Source organism: Patiria miniata, unplaced genomic scaffold, assembly GCF_015706575.1.
Source record: "Patiria miniata isolate m_02_andy unplaced genomic scaffold, ASM1570657v1 HiC_scaffold_20, whole genome shotgun sequence".
NCBI classification, from domain to species: domain Eukaryota; kingdom Metazoa; phylum Echinodermata; class Asteroidea; order Valvatida; family Asterinidae; genus Patiria; species Patiria miniata.
Genome location: NW_024037059.1, coordinates 18,260,396 through 18,276,168, shown reverse-complemented (window position 1 = coordinate 18,276,168; position 15,773 = coordinate 18,260,396). Strand labels below are relative to the sequence as shown.

Genomic DNA, 15,773 nt, shown 5'->3' with positions numbered 1-15,773 from the left:
TCAAAACTTTAAAAGTAATATTTTCTGAAGGTTTCTACATTGCTGTCAATTTATTTGCACACAGGGTAGATTTTTATTTTAGAAAAGGCCAGCAAGTTTTTTCAAATTTTCAGTTGATCATTTTTTAAAATCCTGTGGTATTATTTGATAATGAATGCATTCAGATTCTCAGTGTTACAATCATTCATGAGTCAGGTCACACTTTTAAGGAACTATCAAGTTAGATTTCATTTTTTAATTCATGTACACAAAATATTGAAAAACTGGTGTTTTACAAGTACTGGTTCAGTTGGCCATTTGTGATAAAAGTATGAACATATATTTTTTTTGCTATTTGTGGTTGATAAAGTGTCTTCTGAAAATAGTTTTGAGTTACTGTTTCACATTACAAGACTGCCATGTATTAATAATAATGATATTTTCGGGTGTGTTGTCAAAGTAAGAAAAATGCTTCAAAACCAACGCAGTATTTTTGTATATTCCCTTTTTTGTACTAGTAACATTTGTTTGTATATATCAAGTGGTATCTGAAATATTTTCTGAATTTCTGATATGGAATGCATTTTCACCTTATGGAGTAACAGCATCTTAGGCTGCATCCGAATCAGCTGTCTAGGGCTAGGTCTAGGTCTGCGCCCATTGAAAATACGCGGGTACCTGCTGACAATAGACGTAGCCGTAGCTCTGGAAGCCCGTTTCAGACAGCCTAACTTTTTGATATGGACTGTTGGCAATATATTTTAATCAGTTAAGGGGATGTTTAGGTATTTCAAACCGCTTGGAGTAACAAAAACCCAGTCACCAATTCTTCTGCCCTTCATGGTCGCAAGGCTTCATTACAAAGTGTCATCCTAGCATTGGCAATTTGGTCGGTAGTTTTGAGTGTTTTTAGTATTATTTGCAAGATTTGCCGTGCAGATTTTGTACGCTTTCTTCCTATGCTTTGTTAAAAGAGCATGTGTTGGTACTTGTTTAATTGCATTTGTAACAAATTTTAAGTAAAAATATTGTAGTATTTCTCAGTACTGTACTAAATCAAATAACTTTCCACCTTTGTGTCCGTTTTGGCTGCTAAAAGCACAGGGCTTGTGATTGTATTGATATACACAAGCTACTTGATAACACACATTATCAACGTGGGGGGGGGGGGGGGGTGTGCAGGCGCAGTGCCTACATTGTAACATTCAAACCCCCCCCCCTCCGCCCTCCTATGGTGAGAGCCCTGGTCGTGCTGCTGATACACATACACACAATTTTATGATTTAGCTATTGCCTTTGATATTGAACAAGATTTTGTTCAAGAGTAATTGAGTTCCGAAGTGTGACGTCATTTAGAACCAGAAAGTGTAGTGCAAACGAATGGAGTACGCGGGCGTGTTGGTTCTTGGGCTGAATCACGCACTAATGTCTTTTACACACATTTTGTGCATGTGACGTATTCACTTCGGTGCTCTCTTCAGAAGTATTGTCCTTTAATATGCTCTCTTTAATTTCTAAACAGGGTAATTTTCCACTCTCATTTCCTCCTTCTGTAAATATTGTATTTTTTTATATGGGCATTTTTTTCATGAACAGAAGAAACTAAATAAAGTGCTTGCTGCACAAAGTTTTTCAATATCTTGTTCAGTGTTTTTGTTGATTTGTCCCAGGATTGGGAGAGCCCTACCTTTTTCTGTTTTTTTTGTTAATAAATAATTTAAAAACAGCTTCAATTTTGTTTGTACATCAACAAGACAAATCTAGAACTTTGCATGCGTTTGAGCAAGTTTCCTATTGTGAATGTGATTTCTTAACCGCAGCATCTTAGAGGCAATGCAGGCTTTGTAAAATATTTTTTTAATCAGTTGGGAGGATGTTCAGGTATTTCAAACTGCTTGGAGTTGGAGTAACAAAACCTAGTCACTAATTCTCCTCCCCACCAAGGTTGGGAGGCTATATTACAGCAGCATCCTGCTAGTGGACACAGCAAAATGTACAGGTTGGGTTCAAACTTGCATGATGAATAATTTCACCTCTTGCCTTTTTATTAGTAAGAGATTCTCCCATTGCCAAAAGTTTAATTTTCTTTAAATTTGACAAGGACAACAAAAAACCATCAACTTTGAAAGCTCCTCAGGATCGATCATGAGTTTTAGAGTCAGGTTGGCACAGCGGTTACCTTCCTCACCTGCCTGGACCACATGTGGATTGGGTTTTCAGTTCCTACATAATTCCGTGGGTTTTCCCCCAGAATCTTTTTCTGGGGTTTTCCTCCCACCTCTCCACAGGTTTTTTCTTCAGGCTTTCGAGCTACAGTGCCTAGGGCGCTTTTGAGGAATCCTCAGGTTTCATTACCAGAAAGAAATAAAATAAATTATACAGCTAAATAATACATTTTATAACTAAGGAGTCAATGAGTTCTTGAAGTGGAGTTGATATGGGAATTGATAAAGAGTACAAAATAAATCCAGTCAAGACTACATCTGAACACAGCTGTTGGTGGCGGAATTTGCACGTTTAGTAATGTATTCACTTTCATTTAATGGCCTTACTGTCTTCATTACACTTTTAGCTTCATTTTTCAAAGACACGCCAATAATTATCTTATTTAAGCCATTCCATATTTAGAACACATCTGAATATATACTTTGGCATACTTTTAAGCAAAAGCCAATCTTTTTCCGATTATATTTTAATACTTAAGACAAATGAAAAATAAGGATTTAAAATCACTTTTTTCTTCATTTTTTTCCTCACAAAAAATATACAAATCGTCCATATTTTCTTTTTTAGTACTGATAGACAAAACACTACTTAAGTTAATCTGTGTAAATCATGGCACTGCACAATTCTGTCAGTGAAAACTCTGAAGGAGTTGATATTTATCTTATATTCATAAATACCTGAGACAGTTTGAGACACGTGGGTGGTTTTAAACCGATGATAAAGCACTGCTGCGTTCTGCGCCACATCACGCAGTACGATGTACAATTTCCAAATAAGAAGATTTTTAGCACTACACGGGTGAGGCACATATAGACAATGCCGGAGGGGTGTTCACAAAACGTGGAGTAAAATTGTTGAACAAAATTGTTGAAAATCTGTGAATTTCTGACTTGTGACTGTTTGAAAGGTATTTATGAATGGGAATAAATATGTGCTTGGCCGGTATTGAACAAGTACGTTTAAAACCGGCTGGGGGCCTGGCCGCAGATAATGAACCTCACCTCTGGCTCGACAGGGATAAAGGTTCCTAGCCAATTTTAATCATACTTATTTAAAACTAGCCAAGCACATATTTATTCCCTTAGTAAAATAGATTTCATGTAAAATCATGATAAATACTAAATAACATACCCATCAGAGTAGCTGATAGGTTTTTGTTGCATAGAAAGCTTTGAATTTTAGCACTATTCATGTATGTTCGTTTTACCTTACACGATCAGCTTTGCCTGCTTGTAAAAAAGTTAAGGATGAACACATACCCCATGGTCTTCAAAAATTGCATTTAAAAATGCATTTTTTTTCCCCAAACAAATGTTCAACTTGAACGTTTTGTTTTAACAAAAAAAAATTCTTAATTCTGATTTTTGGTGTCTGCAGCCCTCTGAGAAAAGGGCTTTCAGTTTGTGCACAAATAAGTCTCCCTGCAAGAGCCGAATTATTGTCTGGCAGCCCATAATTCCAGTTCTGTGAACAATTCATTTAATAACTAAACGTCGGTGGACTTTTTGGTTCAATGTTTCATTCAAAAGTGAATAACTCATTTTGCTTGGAATATAGCAACTGAAAAAAACAATCCATTTTTGAAGTGCAACTTGAATATAGTACAAGGAATACATCTTTAAGCCCTTAAACAAATCAAATGTCCAGTTAAGTAGGTTTTTCTTTAAATCTTATTTCAGGCATATAATATAGAGTACAAAATCAAGGTTATTTGCTTGGTATATACATTTTTTCCATCTCTTCATTATTGTCCGAGTTGAAACCAGATTGAGGCACACAGGTATGAAGTAGGCAACAAAACATGGAATCCAAAATCCATCTAAAAAAAAAATGGTTATTTGCAAGGAACTGTCATATCTTGGACAGGGAACCAGGGACGTGAGCTGTAGTTAAATGAATCACAAGTCAAATCCACAAGCGAGGTTCAAGTGATGAACACTGACAAAGGAATCATGCATATGGCTGGGAAGTAAACAAAAACAGAGAGAGGAAATTCGAAGCTTTTGAAGACTTCACTAGACCTTTATCATGCTGCCACCATTTCAGTCATGTTCCCTGTATCCAATAAAAGTACTGAATGATAATTTTTTGTGTGCAAAAAGGAACCAGACTATTTTTCCTTCTAGCCTCCCTTTGGTTACATTAATTTGAATGCGGAAAATTCAAGATGGCCGCAATATGAAAATGGTCTATAGCACAAAAGTGTGAAGTGACAAACGAGGAAATCAGCCGATCTGAGGAAAAGTTTCATGCCTGAGAAATTCTTTTTTTCTACAGTTCAACTGGAAAGCTTGTCCACGAGACTGGATGACTTGTGATTGACTTGTGGCAGGGACATCTCTTAGTTGGTATCCACACTGCCTACAGTCCTGGCAATGCCACACAGGTTACCACCTATCTTGATGTGGAGGTACCCACCGAGTCCCCAGTCTGCACCCCAGGAGTTGCGGAGGATGTAATAGGGGATTGGACCTGTAATGTCAAGGCAAAGGGTGTTAGAAAGAATACCTGAAATCAACTGAAACTTGGACACTTGGATAATAATAACAGTAATTTGGGAGGCTAATCATCCTTTAATACTCTGAGAAGCTGAAGCTGAGAAGCTGAACTGCAAAGTACACGGCTACAACGTGGTCGAGCTGCTGGCATGTAAAGGCGCTTCTGGCAGCCAGCCACATCGACCCATATATGACCACGGAGCACAGCCAGAGATCGAAGTGTTCGATTTTTCCGGAGGGAGGAAAACCGGAGGGCCCAGAGAAAAACCCTCATGGCACAGGAGAGAACCAACGCACAATTCTACTCATGGCATGTATGGTCCAAGGATGGGATTCGAACCAGGGCCACAGCGGTGAGAGCAAGTGCTTTACAAACAAGCCACCCATGCCACCATAATCCAAAGTTAACTCTATCAAACCTGCTATTGGACCTTTCGTCCACTGCATCCTTATCATGGAATGAAACAGTTATTATTAAGGCGTATTCAATCCTGACTGATGAACATTAGTGATACTTTCTTTGCCTTCCACTTCTATGACGAGGAGTCAAATCCCGTCTGATTCATTATGTGGATTGGGTCCCTCAGTCCCTACCTGACTGCATGGTTTCCCAAGAATATAAATCAGGGTATTTCCTCCCTTCACTCAATCGATAATTTTCCATCATTTTCCATCATTAATACCCTTCACAGATTTCTTCTAGCTACATAGCATCGAACACGAGCAGGCAAGGCACACTGTTCACACTTACAACAGTGTGTACACAGGTTAGTTGTAGATTTTTTATTTTCTACCCGGGTATAGCTTCTCAACCCAGGTCCTGACCCAATTTGATTTTACCCGTGTAGAGCGCCAGACCTGTGTAAAAGCCGTTTTGGATTCTTGCTAGTGTAAAATGGGTTCCGAAATCTCAGTGTTGGACCCGGGTTCGGATATGGAGATTGTAGACAGTTTGAAAGGCTCTTTACGCAGTTCAGAACATTATGTATACTACAGGGGTGTGAGCAACCAGCTGGAAAAGGTGTACAAAAAAACTGAACTTTGGAAATCTCCTATACTTTTGTACACAGCAAGTGAGGGAAAAAAGCTGAAATCCAAAACAAAAAAAGCTGAAATCAGCTTTAAAGCTGAGATTTCACCCCCCTGATACTAAGTGACTCAGCCAGACAGTGACTCAGACAAGAGAGGTTTTTGGGTCCAACAAAAATCATACCTGTTTGGTCGTAGCCGACAATCTGCACAGCATGGTTGTCATATGTATCGGTGCAGTGATGCTGGATGATGCCTCCCATGTAGTCTTGGAATGATGTCGCGTCTACCGCTGCCAGCAACGGGCCATGAGCGTACACCAGAGAGACCATCTCCTGTTCTTTACCTACGTATCTGCAACACATTAAGGATACGAATATTTCTGGAAAAAAATAATCAAACTATGTATTGCTTTCCTTTGATCAGACTGGTGCTGAATCAATGTAGTTGAATAGGTCTCTCTTAAATGTAGTCGATTTCTACAGATTGCCACGTGCATCGGCATTTTGGGTTTCAAATTTTCGTGACGCGCATCGGCTGCGTCGTATTTCGAAGAAATTTCGAGCAACACGTGCGCATGTTTAGAATATTTTGCATACTACGCGCACACACAGGTAACGGCGTTGAACACGCAGTTGTAATTTTTCTGTGAAGATGGCGTCCTATGAGAGAGATCTATTGTGGCCTAAGATTATAACCTTGCTGCAAAGCAGATGCTTTATGAGACTTGATCAAAACAAAATGTTCCAATTGCTTGGACATTTCTCCGGTTTTGACAAATAGTAAAATGTTCTTACAAGTCAATACTTACGGTTGACAGGTATAATTTTTCAGGTACACCAAACCGTGTGATCTAAGAAGAAATCAAACAAACCGTACAAATTTGAATATTAAACGCACCAAAATAAACATTTACATATTTCCAAGTTAATGGACCACTTCACATCCTACAGAAATTGAAAACGTTTCAAGTACTTTATTTTTCTGATTTTTTCTGAAAAAATGTTACCGACAAGAAAAAAGTATTCACTAAAATTGGCCATTTTTTCCCCAAAATAATTCTATAGACAGATCCAGTGACTGTACCACTGATAGTGTTATGTCCGTAACTAGACCATGGTCCCAACGTAAGCGTTCAAGATTGAACACTTTAGTTTGGATGGTCCCATGTTGAGTTTGGAATGCCCCAACTTCAGTTTGGTCCAGTGGTCTAGTTGGGCATGACATAGTTACAATATCACAGCCCACTTCCTTTGTGCAAAAGCTTACAGCTACTGAGTGTACATCATAGAGCTATATTAACTTACTAGAGAGCTGACTATTGTACAAAGTGATGCCTGCTGGGCGCATCCATGTTTGTGCACAAACCTATGGAAACCTCAACATTTTGTACGGCTTTTGTACGGCTATTTGCATATCTGCGTTTGTATTCTATACAGGTGCGTTATCGAAGCTGATACACCCAAAACCGCAATGCACAATCAGCAAATAAGCATTTCATTTTGCTCTACGCAAAAAGCGCAATGCGAGCGCGTCTCCGCTGCAGATGATTACCGTGACTTTGTGGGTTTTTTTGCATACCCTCTACTTGCGCGTTGCATTTAGAGTACACTTTCAAAATTCAGTCCATCTAATTTGATTATGTTCTACAAACACGCACATGAATTCAAAATGTCTGCGCCCGGGACGGCTTCAAAGCGTCTCTGCGTGCAAGAATGAAGAGTTAGCGCTCTAGTAATTTAATATAACCCTATGGTGTACAGTGATGTTGTCAGTGATTGGTCTATAAAGCAAAATACATACGCAGCAGCCTTGTTGCACGTCTCTGACTTCTCCTTGTAGGGATAATTTTTGTCTAAGACTACTTTCTCTTTGCTGGAATTGAGCCAGGCTAGTGTGCCGCACAGGCTTCCTCCTTTGCAGCCATGATCACTGGTCACGTTGTTGCAGTCCATGACTTGCTGGGTGCTCAGGTCGTACAGGGTACCAGTATCCATGGCATGCTGCGTCTCAAGACACTCCACGATACTAAAAGCCCTGAATAAATTACATAGGGGGAAAAAAATTAAAGATTTGCCCAGTTATTCTGAGACAGGCTACTCTCTGTTCAGTCTGACCTTTGCTGGTTTGTTTTTTTGGCAAGCATTGTGTACCACTTTGCTGTGTTTGTGGTGACAACAGCAGAGCCTCGTGGTCTCACTGGACTCATGGTCTGTGGGTAATTCTGCAGGTTGTGGGTTCGAGTCAAGCCTGGGGTTATTGTGCGTGTGCCCTTGGGCAAGGCACTTTGTCACTCATTGCTTCTCTCCACCCAGGAGTAAATGGGTACCTGTGAGGGCAGAGATGATTATTGTGATTGATTTTGTTGCTTTGCAACAAAATGGCAGCATCAAGCTGTATACTCCCCAGGGAGCTGAGATTGTCTTTGGAATGTTTCATTGGCCTAATGATCAGGGGTAATAATAATGGAAAGCACTTGATATTAGTATAAGTATCCATTTTTATTAGGCGAAGTAAAAAAACAAAGCATGTTTCTCATTCCCGCCCCGCTTCCTTTTTGGAGGCCGCCTGGATTTTTTTATTATTTTTTATTTTTGAAAAATGCAGTAAAAAAAAACACCGAAAAAAGTCCACAAATTCATCGGAAAATAAATTGTAGACCAATACAAGCCTAAATGACACTGACACTTTTTTTTACTTGGCCTTAACCTATCAATCTGTAGGTATAAAGCGACTCTTGCACTTCTAGACAACTTACCAACATCCTCCGCACTGTTGAGGTTCCATGTACCAAGTACGAGTAGCAGACGATGAGACAGCGTTGAAAATGTAGAAAGACAAAATGGGGAAAAATCTAAATCACATTTGTTCTATTGAATGTATGTCATGTTTAATGACTAGCTTCCATGAGTGTTCCTTTCTCAAACTGAGAAGTTATATGCGTCTGTGGTGGTTGTGGTGTTGCTAACTTACCGATCCTTGGTCCTTAATTGCCGTCAATACAGGTGGATTTCTTCCTTGTCTGAAAAGGACGAAGAAATCACAGACCTCAGAGGTTTGACAAGTACTTTGTTATTGTGAAGAATACATTAATTAATCAAAACACTTACTCTCTGGCTGGCAAATTCAGGTACCCTATCACAGCAGACAAAATCAATCAAGTGACCGTTGTTAACAGTAAAGACTCCCCTTAATTTGAAATAGCCATGCTCTGACTGGAGGTGATTGATATGCCAGCTGTACTGAGGATTCAAACACCCCTCACAGAGTATTAATATCAAACTAAATATCATAATAAATAATGTGTTTTTGATTCAGTAGCATGAATGGATGGCCAAATCAATGCATAATGTTTGCAAATTTATTATAAAATAAGATTTTAACATAATGGTACAAAAGTACATTTTTGTGTATCAGTGTATCCTCGATCCTCGATAATCTGTGCAGATAACGCTTTGCAACGCGCACGTTGCCAAACGCAAATTAAAGAGGGGTGTGTGGAAATAAGATTCCATACTTATAAAGGCTCTGACGATACATCAGACAATAAACAAATGTGGACAATTAACAGCATCTGGATACTAACAAAGTAAACTTTTTTGGAATGCCTTCTTTCGGTCCGGGTTTTTCCACAAGATTTCTCAAGTTGGGTCTGGTTGCCAGGGCAACTCGTCGCCCGGCCCTCCCACCAAGCAGAGTGGATGCAAACTCCTCTTGGGTCAGGTCAGCAAATCGTGTCACTCCATAGAATGCATCTTGGGGGTTGGTGCGATAGGAGTTCAACTGCCCGTGTCGAGCTAGGCTTTCCTGTGAGTTTAAAATTAAATGGGGAGAATATTCATCATGTTAATAAAAAAAGTAACAAATTATGTGTTACGCGTTAGGCTGGTTAAAAGAAAAATAGGAAAGATTCCCATATCTGGCCATCACTTGTCACCCTGTTTTCTCAGTAAAAATTCAAAATTTGTCCCTGCTAATTTTGACTTTTTAGGAAATATTATCACTTTCTGATGGCCAATAGGTCATTTAAGGGACAAATTGAAATTACTGATGGCCAGATATGGGAATCTTTCCGAAAAATACCCCCCCCCCCTAATATTTACAAAATCGCACCTTAGAATATCAATGTAGGCCCTAGGCATTTCAAATGATTTTATTTGAAAAAAACTAACATATTATTGTATTTGTAACAAGTTATTTCCTGATTTTAAATGACTGACGCCATGATCGATGATGACACTTTCAACATGGTCAGATCATGGAGGAATATGTGTTCTTATTCCTCCATGGTCAGATGGTCAACATTGGTCATTGGTCAATTACCTTAAAATTTCTGAAACGTTTTTGATATTCTGTCGACCCATTTCTATATGTTTTCCCATATTTGATGATGAAGCTGTGAAACAGTTCCTCTTCCGGTGAAAGCCCACTGACAAAAGTGCTCGAAACTACCACCAAAATGAAGAAAATTAAGATGACGTTCCACGACACTACCGTCCGATCCATCGTGAGCACGGGACTAGATGTGTCATGTGTGTGCTAATATCACTGCAGATATTACTTCCTCAATGTAGCGCCCTCTTTTGTTAGAAAACAATTGTTACATGATGAGCCAGAATGAGAGCGAATCGCTTTTTTTTTTTAAAGGAAAAGTGATGAAGCTGATTAAATATAAACGCAAATGCGAAATATAGACATCTTGGTTTGCTTTGCAAGTCATGAAAATACGCTGATGTCGAAAACCTTACAGACACTGGAATGTCAGATGCTGCGTTATCATCCTTGATGGACTCATACTTATCCTATAGAAGTCATGAAAAAAAATTAACGGTCTGAAAAATGCCCTTTACTATAAAATTACCGTGATGACATCTATCAGTAAACTCCAACATGACAGTCATGGCACATTCACTTGGCACATTCAAGAACAGTTTAAAATCCTACCTGCACAGGGAAGCATTTGGTTGAATTTGTTTCTGCTTGCTGCTTGACGATGCCGTCTTTTTTAGCATGACCTTGCATCTTGACGGGTGGAGGGTCGAGTCAACCACTGGTGCTTCGATCTTTATTCTTATTGTTTTTTGGTTGTTAGGCAGTGCAGCGCCATGAGCGCCACTAGCGGCGGATACCGGCGCTTTATAAATTTTCATTAATATTATTACCGTATGTCATGTAACCAGATAACGCGGCTATTTACAAATCAGTGAAACTTTTAGTAAATAAAAACAGCTGTCCAAGTTTCTAATAGTACTTCTCTCTTTATAAGATTAATTTTTAACAGTAAACAGATTTCGATTTTGTTTAATATCTAAAATCCGATTGCATTTAAAAGCCAGGATAAGTGTTAAAAAGTGTTGAAATTCGTGCCTTGAATTGAATGCAGTCTTGTCCGCAGGTGTTCAGAGAGTAATTTTAGTCTAGCTCTTAATTGGCACGATGACGTCAGCAAGCAATCGCAATCGTCGTCAAGACCGTATATATGGGATGTACGCGGTCAACTCCACCACAGTTAGGATTATGGTCCTCAGCTCAGGGAACTTGGTGATCATTGCCATGCCGTATACCTATGTATTTTAATAACGTAAACTCGATAGCCGACACATCAGCGCGCGCTAACATTAATGAGACTGCATCACTGTTCCGTTCGAGACAGCAACTACACTGCCCCGACACCCTCCGAGAGAAAACTGCACTAAATGATGCATTAAGACGGCTGTTTTCCCCTAGTGTACCATTGCATGCTGTGAATAACGGGCTAAGGTCTCAGCTGAGTATATAATCAAATGATCCGCAGTACACTGCATCTGAGGGTAGTGACTGTTTACTTATATTCGTGTGTGAGGAAAAATGCATAACATCTCTCAGTGAACCGCACACGGCGCTTCCACCGTGGAATACCACCGCATCCTCCTCCGCCGAGTATCCAAAGATAAAATTTGCAGAGCTACCGGTGATGATGACGTGGTGACATCGGAATCTTAAAGAGACCCGTGGACGGATACGAGAATTGATGGTGACTTTCAGTTGGCGTGTTGACCCGTGCACTATCCGAACCTGTGGGCTGTGGAGTTAATATACACACTGATGAGATGGCGTGCAGCTGATGTAAGTAAAATGTTGCGGATGGTGTGCTTGAAATTTGAAATGCTGCTGTGCTATAGATGAGGCTAAATGATTTGAACTTTGACCTAGTTATGGTCCGACACTAATACGTCTTAGACAAAATAAATCATGGCAGGGAAACAGAGCAACGGAGCCGCCGGCTCCCTTTTCAGATTCAGAAGCACAAAGACTTCATCCTCAGGTAGACCAGCATCAACCTCGAAGTCTGTCTCCAGCTCCGACAAGAAGACAAGAACACCACCATCAACCTCAAAACCTGTCTCCAATTCTGACAAGAAGAGCGTCTCTAAGCCTTCTCTGTCCAAAGTCTCCTCCTCTGCCACAGCACCGGTTACAGTGGGAGAGCGGCGGGGATGGGAGGAGAGACTACGGGCCGTCCGAAGCTGTGGCATCTCGCTACCAACAAGGGTTGATCCGCGATTCACGAAGGCCGATGGCGCCATGGTTACAACAGTCAAGGTAAATTAAGTGTCAGTTAATGCCTGGATAATGTTTGTACACAATAGCATTTCCGGCCTCAATCTAAGATTCAAGAGATGAGTGCCATCCGTGAGTGAATTATGAATTTTACCTTGCTCCAGAGTCTAGCATTAATTTTGCCAGTGTTACACGTGTCTTCTCGCAATACTGTATTCCAAAATATTAAAATCACTGCCACTCAAAAGGACACATAATTATAGCTGTGTGAATGGCCAAAGGATAAAAATGACCTGGGCATTACATTTAATATTAATGTGGTACTGAATTAGACATATTCCCTCGGAGGCTCCTAAAATAGAGGTGAGAAGTTCTAGGGAATGTTGTTGCTGAATAAAAATATGACGAGAATACGATTCTCAGATTATTGGGGTTTGTTTCTCTAAAGATGGACCGGACATCATAAGACAATAAACCATTCATGACGAACTTGTGCAGTACCTAACACATACAGGGAGGAATAAGCATACACTGCCACCATGTATGTATAGGCCTACGTTCCTGAGTCTCCATTGAACATCTAATGTAAATATCACAGCTAAATATAGCAGATATCTTTCAATATGGCACCTATTAGACGCTGGGTATTTTAATAAATGGGGCACAAAGCACTAATTTTCCCCTCCCAGCCGACCTAAATAGATTATAGAACGGGACCTATAAAGGCCCGTTCAATATGCCTTTCTGTCAAACCAGCAGTTTTATTTCTGGAAATACATATACTGGTTTTGAACTACAAAACTGGAAAAATACAGAACTCACTAAAATGCTGAAGGCAAGACGTGTCTAGAATATGCAATCGCCAGTGTGCGGTTCCAATTGATGAATAATTGGATTTCTGCGACATCAAATTGCGCACGCCAAACGGTCCATTATTAAGCATGCTTACTATATTGAGTGTAGAATCGCACAGAATAGGGAAGTATAGAATACGGAATTGATATACCCAGGTCATTATTATTCCAATCGAGTTTTCCTTTAAAACTAGACCCCTCTCCTTTGTTCTGCTGGCTTTCCAAGTTGATTGGATTATGTTTGCTAATGATATATTTTTCATCACCTGGCGGAACGGCTAACCTGATTATTATCTCCATACGCGGCCGCAATCTTTGCAACACACTCTATGCATGTTCACCGGACACGCCGCATCTTTCACCGAGCCTCTTCCGTCACCCAATCTCTCGGCAAATCTCTTGAGCCTTTCCGTTGCTTGCCGCTCCCAGACGCGGGGTGCGCATGCATGCATCCTTAGACCAGGTTCCGGTGACTGCCCCGGAGCTAAACCCATCACAGGAACTCGGCCACTTTGGATATGTGGGTTACGAAAAGCAAAAATTTAAAGGAGACGTTTATTATACGCAACGACAAAACAAATGTTCAACTTCAAGTGGCAAACGCGACAACCTGATGAATACCACAAATAAAGCAGTTCATTTCAAGGGGAGGATTTTTGTGTGTAGCCTATGGCCTAATGAGGCATTCGATTGTATTACTGAACACATCATTAACAAAAATCAATGCACGCAGGGAATTCCTCATAATTGGAATCATCTCTATATGCTTGCGTCATTTTGTATAAACCTCTACTTCCCCATTTATTATGTGAATTGTTCAGGGATTTCCCCCCGTTTTTAGACGAGACACAATAGACAACCCTGCAAGAAGCCGTAATAATAATTATTCTATTTTGATCTTGGCATGTGCCCTGGAGCAAATGAGAAATTTATGCAATCACAAGAAATTCATTCTGTTTTCATTTTACCATGTCGATTTAAGAAGAAAAAAAAAACAATTTATGATTAGGACGGATAACGCTTAGCGGGTGATATAGAAATCTTGTCTGGACTATATACGGGGTTAATGTTGCCAATGTATCAGCTCAGAAATTCAACTTGCATTTGCCCAGAACTCAAAATTGTAGACAATCTAGCTGCTGGCATAAATTACCCCTCCATTGAGGCGAACACGATGGAGTAGAAAATTGCTCTCAACAATAATATCCTATACGGAAACAATCATGATCACAATCCTGGCACTGGGAGGTGATTTCACGGTTTATCGCACCCGTGGAAGAAGATACAACCGCGGATGAAAATAAAAATTGATTGAAAATTATGCAGCACATAACAGAGTGTCCTCACGCTTAATATATTTTTTAAATTTATGTCATAATTATTGTCGTTTGGGTGTACACGAACGCATCCACAATATTCCCTCGTTAACAAAATCCAGTAAAATTGGAACAAATAATAACAAACACAAATTGAAAGGGAACGTCGAACACATTGTTCTCTGCATTGTGACAGATCATTACACATTTTGTACTTTGCTCCCCCTCCTCCCGCCCCGAGGGGTACTTGGGTACACCCAAGTAAATAGGCCAAAAAATCGTCCGCCGAGCTCATGAATAAAAGTTATACATGTACACTCAAATTTCTCTATATTAGGGAGGTTTGAGAGGCTCGGAATTGGGGAATTGAAGGCATGGCACTGCACCTCTGGCCTGGAATTGGGGCTTCAAATTCTGAGCATTTTTGGGTGCAATTGGGTCCGAAAGTGGCGTTTTTTTAGCCATGTTGTGGAGGGATCCTTTTTCAATATGGCTACTTTTCCACCGTTCGTTTTAGGGGTGGTCTTCTGTGGGTTAGAATTTCTCCAAAAAGTCAATGGTCAACCCACCAAAATTGAAAAAAAAAGATGGCGTGTTGATCATCATTTCTGTGCAGCCTGAACACCTGTGAGAGTTCTGAGTATTTTTAAAAGAATTTTGAAGTATGGGGATTTAACACTGATGTCTATGGGATTTCTTTTTTTTACTGGGATGCACCCGAGAGCAAGTTCACGTGCTAATTACTGAACACAATAGAATTAGAAAACCGCAACAGATTTGTGTAGTGTATTCCAATTGGACGTGGATTTCGTTTCTGTATAAACCATAAATTTATATTGAAAATGAGGATATTGGTTTTTTTTATGGAAAGTGACAACAGGGCTGTCGCTAGAGGGGGGTGTGACACCCCCATTCAAAATATCTGTCGGCAAATCCATAATTGTTGTCGGCAAACTTGTAAAATTGAGGGCCTTTTGTATATTATATTAGGCCTACTGTCGGCAATTCTGAAATCTGAGGACCTTTTTAACAATTTTCGCTGCAAGTTTGTCGGCAAATTTTGTCTTTCACACCTCCCATAATATTTTCTGTCGGCAAGTTTGTAAAATTTGAGGACCCTTTTTTGGCAGTGTCGAGTGTTTTGTACGCAAACTTGTCGGCAAATTTGGTCCGACACCCCCCACACTGAAAATGTTCTAGCGACACCCCTGAGTGACAATTTTCCTCACCCCTCCTCACCCCTGCCCCCCCCCCCCCTCCCCCCGCCCCGGCGGTGCGGCCAAGCGAGCAGCCCCCCTCGGGTAAGTCCCGCCCACGTTAATTGAGATTGG

General features: G+C 40.2%; 1 protein-coding gene across 1 annotated transcript; it reads right to left on the bottom strand.

Moving 5' to 3' along the window:
- Positions 1 to 2,473: 2,473 nt before the first annotated feature.
- Positions 2,474 to 10,284, bottom strand: LOC119727696 (cathepsin O-like). Its single transcript, XM_038199709.1, has 8 exons — positions 10,056 to 10,284; positions 9,319 to 9,539; positions 8,706 to 8,754; positions 8,491 to 8,504; positions 7,536 to 7,769; positions 6,544 to 6,585; positions 5,917 to 6,086; positions 2,474 to 4,677 (listed from the first exon to the last, which is right to left on the bottom strand). The coding sequence occupies exons 1-8, from the start codon at positions 10,236 to 10,238 to the stop codon at positions 4,547 to 4,549; spliced, it is 1,044 nt and encodes a 347-aa protein (XP_038055637.1). The 5' UTR covers positions 10,239 to 10,284; the 3' UTR covers positions 2,474 to 4,546.
- Positions 10,285 to 15,773: the final 5,489 nt, after the last annotated feature.